Here is an 18,215-nt window from a genome sequence, read left to right as displayed (position 1 = left end):
GTATGAGATGATGGTTTATCCCTAGCTACCTAATAGATTACTTTTGTGTTTTTCCATTAATTTTTGTTGAATAATGAGTCTTTACCTCAATGGCTAAAATTTTTGGGTTTATCAAACACTATGCCAGTGTGGTTCTTTGCCTCTGTATGTTGTATATCTAATATTTTTCCATTTATCCTCTCTAATTTTTAACCAGTACCAAATCATTTTGGTGATTATTGCATTTGATGACTCACCCACTTGACTTGCTTCTACCTGAGAACATTGAGAATAATTTGGATCTTACTAGTTTTCTTGGCTTGTTTATAGAGAAGTTACTGGGGAAATGGATCACTGTCTTTGAGATTCTTCTTTTCGAGAAGAGGAAGATAGAAAAGGATCAGCCTTCATAAGCTACACAATATTCCATGTGTTTTCATTTCAATGACAAAACATATAAGACTTTGTTTCCAGTCCTACCCCTCTTCCTTTAATTCCTTCCCACTCCCCCGGTTCCATTGGCAGTCAGAACATGTGGGTTTCTAGCCTTGGTGTCCCAATAAGTTATTTTTTGTTATTCCAGTAATTTAAGCTCCTTCATCCTCATTTTCTTCATCTTTAAACTAGAGATGATAAAGTTTTCTTTCTCTCAATGTTGTTTTTACAATCAAATGAGATATAACTAAAATAGATTTGCAAAGTTAAAAGTACAGGTCATTTTTTTGTGTGAGCCTTACATATATTTATACCCAGGCAGAAGGGAAAGGAATTTGGAATTTTAAAATTCTCATCTCAAAAATGTTGAATTAGTTTAGATTTTATCAAACTAGAATTATGTTAATGATTTTAAAATTACACTGATAATCATTTTACTGTCTTTTGAAGGTGGTTAATTAATAGAGATGATATATTAATGTTGCAGGGGCAATAGGTTATTGTAAATGAGACATGTTTATTAAACCATTAGCATTCTATATCCCTACTACCTTAACTGTAGCATACAGTTTTGTGATCTCTGCAAAGGAGCAATTCCAAAAACTTTCAAGAATGCATGAAAACATGGAAAAATTGTACCAGAGCATAATGGGCTACTATGCTATTGACATGAAGAAGGTGTCTGTGGAGGAATTTTTTACTGATTTAAATAACTTCAGAACTATGTTCATGGTAAAGTAAATCTACTTTGGTTTTTTAAAGTAATGATTTCTTTCTTGTAACATCTCACTTAATGTTCCTTGATTTATTCAATTGCTTCACTCCTACTTTTGTACTCTGTCTAGCAGTAAGACTTACTTTTTTAATTTCCAGATTCTAAATCTGTGGACATTGTATATCTGTTATATCCCTGTACTTTCTTTGCCATGTTAAAACTATTATCAGAAGTTTTGATTAAAAATAAGTTGAATCCTGAAATTCTTTGTTATCTGTTCATAAAGGATTCTTCCTGACTGATTACAGAGCACTTTTATAACAAAATTTCAGCTATGAATTTATTTATACTCAAGATCAGTTTGTATTTTTAACGTGTATTTTACCAAACTAAGTATAGCTCTTATGAATTTTTATTCCCCCCCCTTTTTTCTTAATACTTTTTACAATAAGCTACCTGGGATTTACCTTGAAATGGATTTTAAATGCCTAGGATTTCCTTTGGCTTTTTAAAGAGGGAGGTCTCTCTTTGATTTTGAATACTTTCATTTAAGGATTAAGAAAGATCTTTTGAAAAGCATTAGCTGGTAAAATGCAAAACCAACATGTTAAAGTGAGAAAGTATTTTTGCCTCCTTAGGGATGCAAGTAAAAATGTTCCAGTTATTATTATTCTTAATAATTATCTTTTTTCTTTTAAGGTATTATTTGGGATAAGGAAGAAGTTTTTAGTTGTAAAATAAATGCATATTACAACTTTAGTGGCATCTATATAGAGAAAGCTTTATCTTGAGGCACATATTTTGACTCAGACTACTTGACACTTGTATGAGTTCATGTGGACTGCAATTGAAGAGACTCTTATCTGACCCTTGAAATAAAAACTTATATGTAAACTAGTAAATGAATAAAACTACTGAAAAACGAAGATAAGTTGCCCCCAGGACAACAGGATTTCTTTCTCTGCAAATTTGAAGGGAATATCTAAATTGAAGCTAGAGTTTTGTTACCACATATATCACTTGAAGAAAGTGAGCCGTTAGATGGGAATTGCAAACTTAGCATATTGTGGAGAAATTGTTGACTTTATGTAAAATGTTATTCGATGTGTTCATGTTATATTTAAATTGTTTACTAGGAGAATTATAGAAGATTACAGAAAATCTAGTATTCATGTGTGCCCTCTTTAAAATGTACTGAAAACTAGCAATTTAATATAGAATGTTAGAATCATGACTAAATGATTTGTATATTTAGCATTTACATTTGCAGTTGGAATCTTAAGGAGAGCCAACAAGAATATATGTAATATTGAGATATATATCGATACAGATATATATGCATACATATGTATAAAAACATACACACATATATACACATGTATGTCTGCATAATATAGATGTACCCAATAAATATAAAATAATACATAAAAATATAATTTCATGTAACGTTTAAGAGAAAGAGCACTAACAGTTGAAGAAATATGGAAAAGTTTCACATAGAAAGTGGTCCTTCTATTGCATCTTGAAGGAAGAGGGATTCTTTGAAGCGAAAGTGAGGAATGTATACATTGCTGCATTGGATAATGTCTAGTGAGGCACTGAGGCTGGAGATGCAGTGTTGTGTGTGATAAACAGAAAGTAGTTCTTCTCCCTTTTGGCTGGATGGAACAGTGCAAGACTGGGAGTAATATGTAGTAAGGTTGGAAAGATAAGTTGGGGCAAGGTTCTAATTGGTTTTGAAACATATGCAGAGGAGTTTACATTTGATATTAGAGGCAGTAAGAGCTGCTGGAGTTGATTGAGTAGTACAGAGACATAGTTAGATCTGGGCTTAAGGAAAATCATTTTGACAATAATATGGACAAATTGGAGACTTCAGGCCAGGAGACCAATGGAAACTATTGGAATAGTCCAGGAAAAAAGGTGATGAGGGACTGAATTAGGGTGGCCACTATAGGTATAGTGAATACAATGAATATCAGAGGCGTTTTAGGTAAAGAATTGATAAAGTTTGGCAACTGATCATCTTTGTGGTGTGAGGAAAAATGAGGAGCTGAGAACAGCACCAGGATTTCGCACCTTTGTGACTGAACCAATTGTGTTACCCTAGACAGACAGAGTGATGAAGAGGAATGAATTTGGTAGAACATATGAGTTCTGTTTTGGACATGTTTAGTTTATTAATATCAGTTGATGTCGGTTCTAAATGTGAACCTAGACCATTAGTGATATAAGTGTGAACAGCTAAGTATGTATACAGATATGTATACAGCTGTATGCGAGTTAACAAGAGATCATAGTTGACCCCTTAGGAGCTAATTAGGTTCCCAAGAGAAAATGTGGTGAGAGAAAAGACCTTAGAACAAACACTTTAGGGTATACTCATAATTAGGGGGTCAGGGAGCAGTCTGATGGAATGAATACAACAGAATGAAAAAAGTGTTATAAAAATTGAGAGAGTTGAGATACTCAGGAGTAGTCATTTACAGTGTCAAATACTGCAGTAAGATCAAGGAGAAGGAATGAGAAAAGTAAGTCCTTTGAATTTAGCAATTACTAGATTATTGATTACCTTAGAACAGTTTCAGTTGAATAATGAGATTACAAAATAGATTTGAAGAAGGATTGAGAAGTGAGAGTAGAGAGAAATGGGGGCAAGGAGATACCTTTTTATGAGTTTAGCTTTGAAAATGAGGAAGGATCTATAATGATAGCTTGAGAGAATGATCTTGTCAGGAGAGGGGCATGTTTGTAATTAGGACAGCTTGAACCAATAGATAGGGATAGATTAAAAATTGGAGGGTCCCTACCCTTTCCTTTTACTCCCTCTCTCTTCTCTCACTCTAGAGCTGGCTACCATTAGACACAAATATGTATATATAAGTAAAATCATTCTATACATAGTTCTATTAGTTCTTTCTCTGGATGCAGATAGTGTCTTCCTTTTATTATACTGGCCCTGCCTACCCATGAACAATTAATATTTCTCCGATTTAAATCTGATTTCATTTGTATAAAAAGTTTTTTTAAAAACAATTTTGTTTATATAGTTCCTGGGTTTTTGAAAAAAATTAATCTATATTTAAAAGAAATAACAAGTTGTACATAATAGATGTGTGCAGTCATCTTTTTCTTATTTATGGAAATTCTTGTTTTATTAAATTAAAATAAAATTAAATTTAAAAAAGTAAAGATTGGAGTTTAAAGGGAGTGATTTGAGGGCAGTCTTTGGGAGAAGGTACAGGAAAGGATCAAGCTTACAACTGTAGGTGTTGTTTTTGCCAAGAGACAGGCCACTTCTTCATCAGAGATTTGGACTATAGCAAAGAAGAAAGAAAGGTAAAGACCAAAAGTTTTGAGGTGTGTAGTGGAGATGTCAAACACCTGCCCCATATTCCCTTGAGTATGGCTGGAAAAGGTAATTGTGTAGGTGAACCTTGCATTGAAGGAATTCAGAAATTCTAGGGGGAATTGAAAAGGGAGACCTTTCAAGGAGTGAATAGTCTGCACCAAAGGCATGGATATAGGAAATAGAATGTCACATACTGGGAACAACAAATAGGTAATTTTTTATGGAATACCGAGTAAGTAGTATAAAATAAGTCTTCAAAAAAGTGATTAGAGTCAAATTGTGGGGATTTGGAGTCAAGCCTGTGCTTTAAGGTCTATCATTTTAGCAGTTATATGGGAGAATTTTTGGAAAATGGGGAGATTAGCCTCAGGAAGATCAATTAGAAGGCTACTGCAATAATCTAGACAAGAGATAAGGACCTAAATTAGGGAAATGACCCTGTTGGTGGAGAGAGGGGAGAGGTGTTTGGATGGTGAAATCCACAAGACTTCACACACAACTGGCAAAATCAGAGTGCTAGATACAAAGTAAGAAGTCTTGAGTTAGAATCTTAGCTCCAATAATTATACTGATCTGTTGTTTGTTTGAAAGTAGAGTGGAACTTGGAATTTGTGTTCATTTATATTGGGCCTGGGATAAGGATATTTGCAGTAGAGCAATCCAGAATAATTCTTCAGTCCAAGAGAGAAAACAAAGGAATTTTGTTTTAAGAAGATTGCTTCAAATTTTAATATTTTAATGAATATGGTAGAAAATATAGAATTTTTGCTCCAATACTCTAATTTTAGTAGAATTTGCTATGAAGTATATGCATTTTAGACCAAAGAGAGCTTAGTTTATCCTTAGCATAAGATTTTCTTCAATGCTGTTGTGGACTCTACAGAGATAAGTTAATAAGCATTTTTTAAAAGCACCTACTGTGTCAGCTAATCAGGAAATCAATAACATTAAGCACCTATTATGTGCCAGGTACTATGCTAAGTGTTAGGGATACAAAAAAAGAGGAAAAAGACAATCCCTGCCCTCAAAGAGGTCACAAGTAGTAGAAGAGACAACAGGCAAAAAAAATGTTCAAATAAGCTATGTGCAGGATAAACCAGAAGTAATTAACAGCAGGAAGGCACTAGAATTGGAGGATTAAGAGGCTTTTTGTAGAAGATTGGATTATTTTTTTTTTAATTGGGACTTAAAGGAAGTCTGGAAGCCAGAAGGTAGAGATAAGGAAGAAGAATATTCCAGGATTGTGGGACAGCCTGAAAAAAATGACTGGAGCCAAGAGATGGTATGCCTTGTTCACAGAATAGTAAGAAGGCCAGTGGATTGAAGAGTATGTGGCAAGGTATAATTGCAGGGGTTTAGGGGAGGGCAGCTGGAAGTGAAACTAGGTTATGAAGTGTTTTAAATGTCAGAGGATTTTGTATTTGATCCAGGGGACCAAAGGAAACTGCTGGAGTTTATTCAATAGCAGAGTGACATGGTCAGGCTTGTTCATTAGGAACATCATTTTGGCAACTAAATCAAGGATAGATTGGAGTGGGGAGAGACTTGTAGCAAGCAGACCCACCCACAGGCTGTTGCAGTAATCTAGACGTGAGCTGATGATGGTCTATGCCACAGTAGTGGCAGTTTCTTTCAGAGGAGGAAAAGGTTCATATTGGAGGGAAGTTGCAAGGTGAAATTGACAGGCCTTGGCAACAGATTTAGATATGGGTGAGAGAATGTGAGGAGTTTCCAGCCAGTGGGACTGGGAGGATTGTGGTACCCTGATTTTAATAACAAAGATAATTTTATATTGAAGTTTAAACACATAGATGATAAAGAACTAGAAATAAAGTAGGTATTTGTAATAAAAATCGATACTTTTCCTAAAACTGACTGATTTGTAACCGAGGCATGGAGAAAATCTTAAAATTTGATTGCTGATGCCTTCTAATGGTCTGAACAAATCTTATGTAAATATTTCTATGGATCTCAATCACAGTTTTATCTTTAGTCATTAATCACTATTCAGCCTTTGTTCATTGGGTCATCTATTTATTAGTATTGGGGCAGCTTGGTAGCATAGTGGATAGAGTGCCAGGCCTGGAGTCAGAAAGACTTCATCTTTCTGAGTTCAAATTTGGCATTAGACACTTACTAGCTGTTTGAGGGCAAGTCATTTAACCCTGTTTGCCTCAGTTTCCTCACCTGTAAAATGAGCTCGAGAAGGAAATGGCAAACCACTTTAGTATCTTTGCCAAGAAAACTCTGAGATCACAAAGTCAGACGCTACTGAAACGACTGAACAGAACACTTAATAATATGCATCCAACTATTTATATTTTTTTAAATCACTAATTTCTATATTTTTCAAGTTTTTTTTCTTATTTTTTGATTTTTCTTCCTGGTCAGTGATAAATCACTTGATCTTAACCCCCATGCCCTAAAGCAGTACAATAACTCAGAAAGTATTATATTCTGGAAACTCTGTTGCAAGCCATAAAGCCCCGAGAGAGAATTTCTAAACCTTGTGATACATCTTATAAAGAGCTGTTAAGTTTGACAGCAATGAACTTTCATCTTTTTTTTTTTCCTACTCCAACTGGAAATTAGGATGCTCCTTTAAGTATAGCTAGTCTTTTTGTCCTTATTTACAAGTGGATGAATATAGGAAATAGAATATCATCTGTTGTGAGCATCTAACAGGCCAGTTGCTTAGCATCCTGAGGGATCAAAGGAGAATAATGTACAATAAGCCTGAAGAGGAAGGCGGAGCACGATTAAAAGGATTTTAAATGCTAAAGATTAGAATTTGTATTTAATCCTCAAGGCAAGAGGAAATTCTTTGGAACTTCTTGAGCAGGAGGGTTACATGGTAAAACCTGTGTTTTGAGACTTTAAATTTGGTAGTTATATGTGGGAGTAGGTGGAAAGGTAGATTGGTTAAGGAAAAATTTAGAAGAAAAAAACAAATTAGGGGGCTTTTGCAATATCCCAGGCAAGAAGCAATGGCTTGAATTAGAGTGCTCATCCTGGATGGGCAACATGATTTTGTCCTTGTGTAATTTCTCTTAACACTGGTATTCTTCACTTGAAACTATAATCGGGGTAAATCATGCTGTCAGAGCAAAACAAATTACTCTTAATTAATTTCAGAACAGAAGCATGATGGACCTTGCTACATTTGATTAACATAGGATCGTAACTTCAGAGTTGGAAAAGTTCTCAGTGGCCATCTTGTCCAACCTTTCTTTTTAAAGAAGAAGAAATAAGGCTTGAAGAGATTAATTGACTTGCCCAGTGTCATACAGCTAGTAACAGCTGGCATTCAAACCCAAGGTCTCTCCAAATCCAGCATCTTTTCCACTGTACCAAGCATGAGCTATAATGGCTAGTAAACCTGAGTGTTAGCTCCATGATTAACTGTGAGATACAAAAAGAACTGTAGTAAGATCTCAGAAAGTGGTGGATGGATCCTCTGTGAAGGATGACATGGGGGAAAATGCTTAGTAAAAGAATATGAGAAGGTGTGATCTATAACTGAGAAAGGAATACCCACACTGGTGAACTCATGGATCTTTCAACATGTCAGAAAAGCCAGGGAAATACCTTCTCTTTCTTGGAAAAGTGTCAGGAGACACTAGACGTAGCATACAAAAAATAACATCGCAAAAAAAAAATATTTGAATATCTTTTAACAGACATTAAACAAGTGGTTACTGATGTGGGAATCACTCAGTAATCTCTGTCCAATAAGAATACAGATCTGTCACAGCAAAGATCAAAATTAACACTAAGCTATAATAGATATTAATGAAAAGATAAGGCATTGCAGACAGGTAAAGCAACTCCAACCTAACCTATTTAAACATGCTTGTGGCTTCTTTTTGCTGCTCAGATAAAATGTAAAATCCTCTGTTTTTAAAGCCCTTCACAAATGTGCCTGACCTACCTTTCTGCACTCGTTATATGTTACATTTCTCCTTTACGATGCTGGCCTTTTTGCTTTTCTTTATGTACCCATGATATTCTCCTGCTGGTCTCTGTGCCTTTTACTGGTCATCCCTTTTGCCGGCAATATACTTCTTCCTTACCTGTGCCTCAGAAATACTAAAGTATTTATTGATTGTTTGATGCAAAAAATGTCAAGAAACATTTTGGGGAGAACAAGTTTTATCAAAAGCAACTAAAAAAATTATCCTGAGGTCATTTAAAGATAAAACTGGGGTAACCTCTTTTCATCCTTAAAAAAGGAAAATATATTTAATTTTTTTCATTAATTCTTTAATTGATTTTAATATTAAAATATCTTTTATAATATTCATCACCAACTATTTGTCAATGAAAATAGACCCCTCCATTTTTAGACTTTTAACATCATAGCACTGCCCTTAAAAGTATACATGCTGCATGAGAAAACTAAAAGTATCACTAAAGAAAACAGACTAGACCAAATAAACACATAAGACATTTGACTAGAGGTGGGAGGCACAATTGTGAGGGCATTCAGGCATTGATTTTCAAACTATCTTTAAGAGCAGAGGAATGCAAGCATTTGGAGAAACCAAAGCCTTTGTTATTTACAAAAGAAAAATAAAACATCAATCATTAGTGAATGATAAGGCAGTATTCCCATCTGTATAAAATTTTTATAGAAGCACTCAATACATATATCAAGGATATTCTTTTTTAATACATGTTTTATTTATTTGAGTCAGCTAGATGGCTCAGTGGATAGAGTACTAGGCCTGGAGTCAGAAGAACCTGAGTTCAAACATGGCCTCAGACTCTTATTGGCTGTCGAATCCTGGGCAAGTCACTTGACCTCTATTTGCTTTAATCTACTGGTGAAGGAAGTAACAAACCACTCCAGTATCTTTGCCAAGAAAACTCCATGGACAGTGTGGTCCATGGGATCATGAAGAGTTGGCTACAACTGAACAACAACAAATTATATGTTTATTTTCAACCCTTTTTTTTTGTTCAAAATTCTCTCCCTCTCTCCCATTCTTACCTCACCCACTGGGAGGGCAAATAGTATGATATCAATTATACATGTAAAATCATGCACAACATTTCCATATTAGCCCTGTCTCACACATACAGAAAAAGGCAACAAAAATGTATGTCAGTTTGCACTCAGAGTTCATCAGTTCTCTTTCTCTGGAGATAGATAGCATTTTTCATCAAGAGTCCTTTGGAATTTTCTTCAATCATTGCATTGATCAGAGTAGCTAAATTTTTCACAGTTGATCATCATCACAATATTACTTTTACTATGTTCAGTGATCTCTTGTTTCTGTTCACTTCACTTAGCATCAGTTCATATAGGTCTTCCCATGTTTTTATGAAACTACCTCTCTCATCATTTCTTATATCATAATAGTACTCCATCATAATCATATGCCACAGTTTGCTCGGCCATTCCCCAAATGATGGGCATCCCCTTAATTTCCAATTCTTTTGCTGCCACAAAAAGAGCTGCTGTATTTTTGTACATATAGGTCTTTCCCCTTTTTCTTTGATCTCTTTGGAGTGCAGACCTAATAGTGGTATTGCTGGGTCAAAAAGTATGCACAGTTTTATAGCCCTTTCGACATAGTTCCAACTTGTTCTCCAGAATGGTTCGACCTGTTCACAACTCCACCAAAATTTCATTAGTATACCTATTTTCCCTCATCCCTTCAAGCATTTGTCATTGTGTGACAAATGTGTGTGATGTGGTACTCGAGAGTTGTTTTAATTTTCCTTTCTCCTATCTATAGTGATTTAGAGCATTTTATCATATGACTATAGATAGCTTTGATTTTTTCTAAAAGCTTCCTTTTCATATCCCTTGATGATTTATCAGTTGGGGAATAGCTCTTGTTTTTTATCAATTTGTCTCAGTTCCCTGTATATTTGAGAAGTGAGATTTTTATCAGAGAAACTTGTAAATTTTTTTATATTTATTGTCTATAGTATCTTTTATCAAAATATATTTTCCCTGATTATCTCTTTTAATTAGATCTATTTTTGCCTTTGCTTTGTTTGAGATCATGATTTCTATCTCTGCCTTTTTTACTTCAGCTGAAGCATAATAGATTCTGATCCATCTTCTTACTTTAACTCTTGAGTATGTGTCTTTCTGTTTCAAGTATGTGTCTTGTTAACAGCAGAATATGGGATTTTGTTTTCTAATCCATTCTGCTATCCATTTCTGTTTTATAGGTGAGCTCATTCTATTTTCATTCACTGTTATGATTACTGTATATTCACTTTCATCTTATTTTTTTCTGTTTATTATTTTCTCTCTCTCTCTTTTTATCTTGTCCCTCCTCAAAAATCTGTTTTGCTTCTGACCAGTGCTTGCCTTAATCTGCCTTCCCTTTAATCATCATTCCCAACCCCGTTTCTCTAATCTCTTTCCCCTCCTATTTCCTTGTAGGGTAAGATCAATTTCTATACCCAACTAAATGAGTGAGTGAATGTGTGTGTGTGTGTGTGTGTGTGTGTGTGTGTGTGTATTCTCTCTTTGAAACAATTCTGATGAGAGTGAGGTTCAAGCATTACTCCCCCCTCCCACTTTTCCCCTGCATTTTAAAAGTTCTTCTGACCTGCCTCTTTTATGTGAGATAATTTTCCCCATTCTAATTGTCCCTTCCCCTTTCTCCCAGTGTATCCCTTTTTCTCACCACTTCACTTTTTTGTAGATCATTCCAACATCATCCACTCAAAAGCATGCCTTCTGTCTTTGTAGACTCCTTCTAACTGCCCTAATAATGATAAAATTCTTAGGAATTACATGTATTGTCTTTCCATATAGGAATGTAGATAGTTTAACTATTGAGTCTCTTATTATTTTTCTTTCAGGTTTACCTTTTTATTCTTCTCTTGAGTCTTATGTTTGAATGTCAGATTTTCTATTCAGCTCTGGTCTTTTCATCAGGAATGTTTTGAAGTCTTCTTTTCATTAAATGTTTATTTTTTCCCTGTAAAGTATTATACTCAGTTTTGCTGGATAGGTGATTCTTGGTTGTGATCCTGGCACCTTTGCTTTCTGGAATATCATATTCCAACCTCTCCACTCCTTTAATGTGTTAGGGACTGAATCTTGTTTGATTCTGACTGTGGCTCCACAATATTTTAATTGTTTCTTTTGGCTTGCAATATTATCTCCTTGAAATGAGAGCTTTGGAATTTAGCTATCATATTCTTGGGAGTTTTTTCATTTTGGGGTCTAAGGAGGTGACCAGTCAATTCTTTCAATTTTGATTTTACCCTCTGGATCTAAGATATCAGGGTATTTTTCTTTTGTAATTTATTGAATTATGATGTCTAGGCTTTTTTTTTTTGATCGTGGCTTTCAGGTTGTCCAGCAATTCTTAAATTATCTCTCCTTGATCTATTTTCCAGGTCAGTTGTTTTTCCAATACAATATTTCACATTTTCTTCTATTTTTTCATTCTTTTGATTTTGTTTTACAATTTCTTGATGTCTCATAAAGTCATTAGCTTCCACTTGTTCAATTCTTGGTTTTAAGGAATGATTTTCTTCAGTGAGCTTTTGTACTTTTCCATTTGGCCTATTTCTTAAGAAGTTTTTATCTTCAGTTAATTAATTTTTGTGCCTCTTTTACCATTAGGCCAAATGTGTTCTTCAGTATTTTTTGGGCTTCTTTTCCCAAGCTCTTAATTCTCTTTTTATTATTATCTTGCATAACTCTTATTTCTTTTCCCAGTTTTTCCTCTACCGGTCTTTTTCTCTAACTCTTCCAGGAATTCTTGTTGGACTTGTATTCATTTATCATTTTATTCCTTGAGACTTTAGTTGTAGAGGTTTACACGTTGTTATCTTCTGAGTTTGTGTCTTGATTTTTCCATGCCACTATAGTAGCGTCTGATAATCAAGTTTTTTTTTGTTGTTGTTGTTTCCTCAACTTTAAATTGTGGGACTATAAAGATGTATTCTTCTAAAGAACGTAATTTTTGAAAAACTGGTTGCCTTATCAAACCACTGTCAAGAATAGCCTTGCTTTGAGGCAGCTAGGTGGCACAGTGGATAGAACACCGACTGGCCCTAGAGTCTGGAGGACTTGAGTTCAAATCTGGTCTTAGACACTTGACACTTACTAGCTGTGTGACCCTGGGTAAGTCACTTAACCCCATTGCCCAGCCCCCCCTGAAAAAGAATAGCCTTGCTTCTTGGGATAGAGCAAATATAGCAGATTAGAAGCATAAACAAGCCAAACTCTTCCAACAGTCCCATCCAAAAAGCTTTAAAATAACACCTCAAATTGAATTTTAGAGTGTCAGAGACAACAAAGGGTCAGGGTAAAACATTTTTCCAGCCTAACACAATGTAGGAAGTTGGCAGAGGCCTGTGATGTGGGATGTTTATTTTTTATTAAAAATTTTTTTAAGTTATTTTGTTAAGTTTTTAATTACTTCTAAGCTATTTCCTGAAACAAATTCTCGTACATTTAATACCATTCTCCTAAACATATCGTATGACTATGAGTCGTGGGAAGACATGATTTCTAGACAATTAAAGTAGATTGTCACCGAAGGGGTAAAAAAAGAGAGATGCATGTACGTGTGAGTAGGATATATAACTTCACCAGTAAAAAAATTACAGAGAAGCAGGATTTCAGAGTGATGTATGGCAAGAAGAGATAGGCCAATCATTTAGGAAGACTGTGGGATTTCCCATTCGAATAGCCTGCATGCGATCATATCCATAGTGTATCAAAAGATCTAGAGGCAAACCTCGAGCACTGTGGATTTTACATTTGTGGAGAATTTACTGGAGTACATGGAAAAGAGATCCAGTATCACAAGCCAAAAATGAATTGGACTCTATACTGTTGAAAGTCATATTACAATTAATGAGATCCTAGATACAGTAGGATATTTTTTAAATCTATGTCAGAATTCATCTCATGATTAGGAAGAATTTAGAATTAAAACTGATCATTTCTACTCTACATACTTTCTTTGATTTCTTAATATCTCTGGCAGCTGAAAATACAGCTCAGGTGACAGTAGATGCCCAAATCCACAGTACTGGATAATTTCAGTTTGCAGCTTTGAAAATTAATTTTATTCTGATCAGCCTTCTTAATCTTTTCTCTTCAGGGCTTTCAGCAATAAAATACACTTAGACTAGTTGATTCAATCTTATCCTTTATAATAAGATTTACCATGACTGGGCTGTGTTCACCAGGAAAATAAATAGTCTTTGACTGATAGATTCCATACAATTAAATAAGTGGTAATTTTTTTGCTTCTATGCTTTAAGAATATGGTTGGCATAGTAGATTAATATAGTAGAAGGCAAAACTAGATTATCTTAATATAGTGGGAACAGTTACAGTGGATTACTAGTGAGGGAAGAAAAATCAAATAAATAATATGTAATAAGGCAACTAACCAATGTAACTGAAAAGATAACACAAACTAGAAACCAATAACCTAAGCTAAAATATAGTTAACCTTTTATGGAATTTTATGTAGTTTTAAACAGTATTTTGTTATATCTGTAATTTTCATATATATATATGTATATATGTTTGTGTGTGTATATGTTTTATATATATGTATATATATATGTATATATATATATGTATATAGTGTGTGTGTAAATAAAAATTTCATTCTGTAAGTAACATTGCAATAGTTGAGGTGGGCAGCTAGATGGCAGAGTCTATAGAATGTAGGTCCTGAAGTCAGGAAGACCTTGGTTCAAATGTGATCTCAGACACTTCCTAGCTGTGTGATGCTGGGCAAATCACTTAACCCTCTTTGCCTCAGTTTCTAGCTGAAGAAATTAATGGACAAACTACTCCAGTATCTTTGCCAAGAAGTCTCCCTGCCTTGTCCCCAAAAAAGTGTCACAAAGAGTCAGACACAACTGAAAATGATTAAACAACAGAATTAAGATAAAGTTTAAAATATTGAACAGATTTATTCATAACATTTTGGAACCCTAGTTGATGCTTCTTCCAGAAAAATAATTGTCAGTAGTTTGAATCAAAGTTACTTCTAATCTCATATTTATCCAAAGTCCTAATATTTATGGCTGCCATCTTGTTGATAGTTAAAATAATTGGGAAGTAGACAGTTTAAGGCACCTAGGTGATAGCACTTCCTTACCAGGTTTGTTCTGAGGATAAAATGAGATATCTATGAAGTACTTGGCAAGCCTTATAGCACCATGTAAGTTCTAGCTATTATTATTAGTAGTAGCCATAATAATGGTAATAGGCATAATGATGATCATGATGATGATAATTCATCTAGTTGATTCAGAGACTAAAAGAATTTAAAATTTTTGTTTTTATTTTGAGAAAGTAGGAGGTTATTTAAATATGATTATTTTGAATTGTCATCATGCTTTAGAACAGCTACCAGCTACTGATTTTTTAAAAATTAATTTATGTAAGTTGAACAGTAGTTAGAAATAGGCCACTGATCGGAAATTTAATAACCCAAAGCAGGAAATGTATACAAACAATACAAACTGTTAGTTTTAAAGGGTCAGTTGTGTATTCTCTGAAGGACTAATAAGAAAATCCATTTTTTGGTTCCATTTCAGTCTAGATTGCAGCTAAAAATCAACTTGAACCTGAAGCAATTTAGTTATCACCATCTGCACATCTTTGGGGACATTATGTCTTTATGTATCAGAGGATAGTTTCCTTTATATTTAAGAAATTCTTTTATTAGGGAACAAGAAATATGAATTTATGTTAAGATGATGAATTGTTGCAGAAATGTTGCTTGTACTTCTGCATGCTATATTATAAAATGTCTGATCTCTTCTAGATATGATTACTTCTGTGTGAGTTAAGGACCATAGAAAAAGGAATTCATTTTGTCAAAATGCAATTTAACTGGTTTTTTGAATATCTTTTTGAATACTCCCCAGTTATATCCATGCAGTAATTATCATGAGATAAAAAGTAAGGCTCATTTGTGATTTTTATCAAATAGAACATAGCCCTCTATCCATTTAAGTGAAAATGTTTTAAATTTATCACCATGTTTTGAATGAAAATTCAAACACTTCATTCACTAAATCTGTTGGCATCTGTCTTTAAAGGGAAGTTATCCTTTGATGCTAGTGGCATATAATTGTTGTCTACAAAAGCCATATTTTCTCTTATATTTCAAACCATACATGTAAGATTTTTTAAAAAAATCTTTTGATAGCTTGATTATCCAATCCTCTTAGTGCTTTAGGTAATTCTCTAAGTTGCAATGAACATGCTGACTTTCATTGATAAAAGAACTTTACTCACTTAGCAGTTCTCGATATTAGTGAACTTGTAAATTCAATCCCAATCTCTATCTCTGTTCTATCCAAATATGGTAACAGGAACATTCTCTGGGAAGGTATCATTACAAGTTAGTTATAAGATGGAACAGTATAGTTTTCTAGTTTACTAGGCACTAAAATTTTCTAGTCCAATCTAGCAAGCATTCATATTTTTTAAAATAAAGTTTAATTGATGTATTTTGTTTTTATATCACCAGTATTTCCCAAGGTATTCCTTTGCCCTCTGCCACTCAGAGAGTCTTATAACAAAGAGTAAAAAAGGGGGGGCGGGACAATTCAGCAAAATTAACCAATACGTTGAAAATGTCTAACATTATGTGCAGTTTTTCATACTTAAAATCTCTTCTATGTATACGAAGAAAAAGGGAAATTGTCTTCTTATAGTTTTACTTTGGGCCAACCTTGGTCATTATAGTTAAATAACATTAAATTTCTATTACTTTTATTGTTGTTATTTTATTGTTATTATTTGATTTAAATTCTGCCTATTTATTAAATACCTACTGAGTGCAAATTGCTGTTAGGGACTTGGGATACAAAGGCAAGAAAAAACAATCTCTGCTCTTGAGGAGCTGACATTTTACTACAGGTCAAATCAGTCATTTCTACCATTTTCTAAGAAGTTGAAAAGGTCTTTCATGAAATAATCATTAAACTTTTCAGTACTTTCTGATAATATAATCATTGCCTGTCACAACGGATTTGAGGGAGGGTATTTTTGTAAATAAAGGTGATGTAAAAGCAAAAGATATCAACAAAAATAAGGTTTATAAGTTCCTCAGCTAGAAAGAAAATTCCTACAAGGGATATTCCAGCCATGTTCAGGGTCTGAACATGGGCTTGGTTTGCCAAGCACTGTACTGGGCACTGGGGATTCAGAGACAAAAATGAAATATTTCTTGCCTGCCCTAAGGATCTTACATTTTATTTGAAAAAACAATACATATTCATAAGTAAATTTAAAATTGGGAGCTGAGGCAACCAGCAGCAGATAAAATCAGGAAGTTCTCTTTTAGAAGCTTACACTTGTGCTGAGCTTTGAGGAAGCTAGGGATTGTAACATTTAGAGGTGAGGAGAGAGTGAATTCCATATTTGTAGATGAATAGTGGAATGTCGTGAGTGAGAAATAGAAAAAAAGGCAAATTTATCCAGATCACAGTATGTGTGTATGAAATAAAGTGCAAAAAGTCTAGAAAGGTAGCCAGAAGCCAGAATATAATGAGTTTTAAATGCCAGACAGAGTAGTTTATATTTTCTCTTAAAGGAAATAGGGAGCCACTGCAATTTTTTGAGCAGGGGAGTGACATGGCAAAAACAGAAGACACAAAGCTAGGAGGCATATCTAACACATGGTATATATAGCAGAATCATCATCCAAAAATATCTCAATACGCTAAAATTTAAGCTCTTTGAAGGAAGAAAATGTTTGTTGTTGTTGCATCCCCAGTACCTCCACAGTGCCAGGCACATAATCAGCTCTTAATAAATATTTATATCAAGTTTGCTACTCTTCCATCTCCAAACTCCATACTTTCTAATTCCCTGTTCCGTATACCTGGAATGCTGTTCCTTCTCACCACTGCCTCTGGTCTTCCTTGCCTTCCTTCAAAACTTAGTTCAAATCTACTGCAAGAAACTGTTCTCCTTCTTTCCCTCTTTCTTTTGCCCCCTTACCGTCCCCCACTCCACCACTACCCTCAATGTCTTACACTGTATGTATCTTATATGCCCCTAGTTATTCACATGTTGGGGAGAAAACATTTTTTTTTTCATTTCATTATATCCCCTGCACTTATCACTATGTTTGGAACATAATAGGTCCTTAATAAACAGTGACTGAATAGAATATTTTGCCATATCTAATAAGATGAAATTCAGTAGGAATAAATGGAAAGCTTTATACCTGGGATTTAAAAAATGTGTTTCACAAGTAAATAATGGGTAAGACTTAGTTTCATGGCAGTTTTCCTACATAAACTACATACTAAATATGAGGCACAGTATGATATGGAAGCCAACAACGATAATAAGATTTAAGAGATTCATAATTTCCACTCACAAAGAAGTGATCATTGTTGCTTTATTGTGCCTTTGTCAGACTGCCTCTGGACCTATGCTCAGTACTGGCCATGTCTTAGGAAAGGGATTGATAGTCTTGAGTGTGTCCAGAGGAGGAAAGCCAGAATGGTAAAAGACTGAATCTGTGTTGTGTGCGTATCATTTGAAGGAACTAGGGTTATTTTACCCAGAGATGAAAAAACGTAAGGTAGGGAGTGTAATAGTGGTCTTCAAGTACTTGAAAAATGTCATATAAAAGAGAAATAAATCTTTTCCAGTTTGGCACAGGAGTGGAGATATACTAGCAATGGGAATTTGCCAAGAGGCCAAGTTAGGCAGCTCAATATAGGGAAAGTCATCCTAATAATTGGACCTAT

General features: G+C 34.4%; 1 protein-coding gene across 1 annotated transcript in view; it reads left to right on the top strand.

Annotated features, from left to right (window-relative positions):
- Positions 1 to 18,215, top strand: part of DIAPH3 (diaphanous related formin 3) — a 447,621-nt gene that overhangs the window by 268,316 nt on the left and 161,090 nt on the right. The window contains exon 24 of the mRNA XM_021006402.2: positions 982 to 1,146. Coding sequence (XP_020862061.1) covers positions 982 to 1,146 — 165 coding nt within the window. The remainder of the gene's footprint in view (positions 1 to 981; positions 1,147 to 18,215) is intronic.

This window comes from Phascolarctos cinereus, unplaced genomic scaffold (assembly GCF_003287225.1).
Source record: "Phascolarctos cinereus isolate Bilbo 61053 unplaced genomic scaffold, phaCin_HiC Scaffold_7;HRSCAF=346, whole genome shotgun sequence".
NCBI classification, from domain to species: Eukaryota; Metazoa; Chordata; class Mammalia; order Diprotodontia; family Phascolarctidae; genus Phascolarctos; species Phascolarctos cinereus.
Note: the sequence above shows the minus strand (reverse complement) of the source record. Positions and strands in the feature narration are given on the sequence as shown.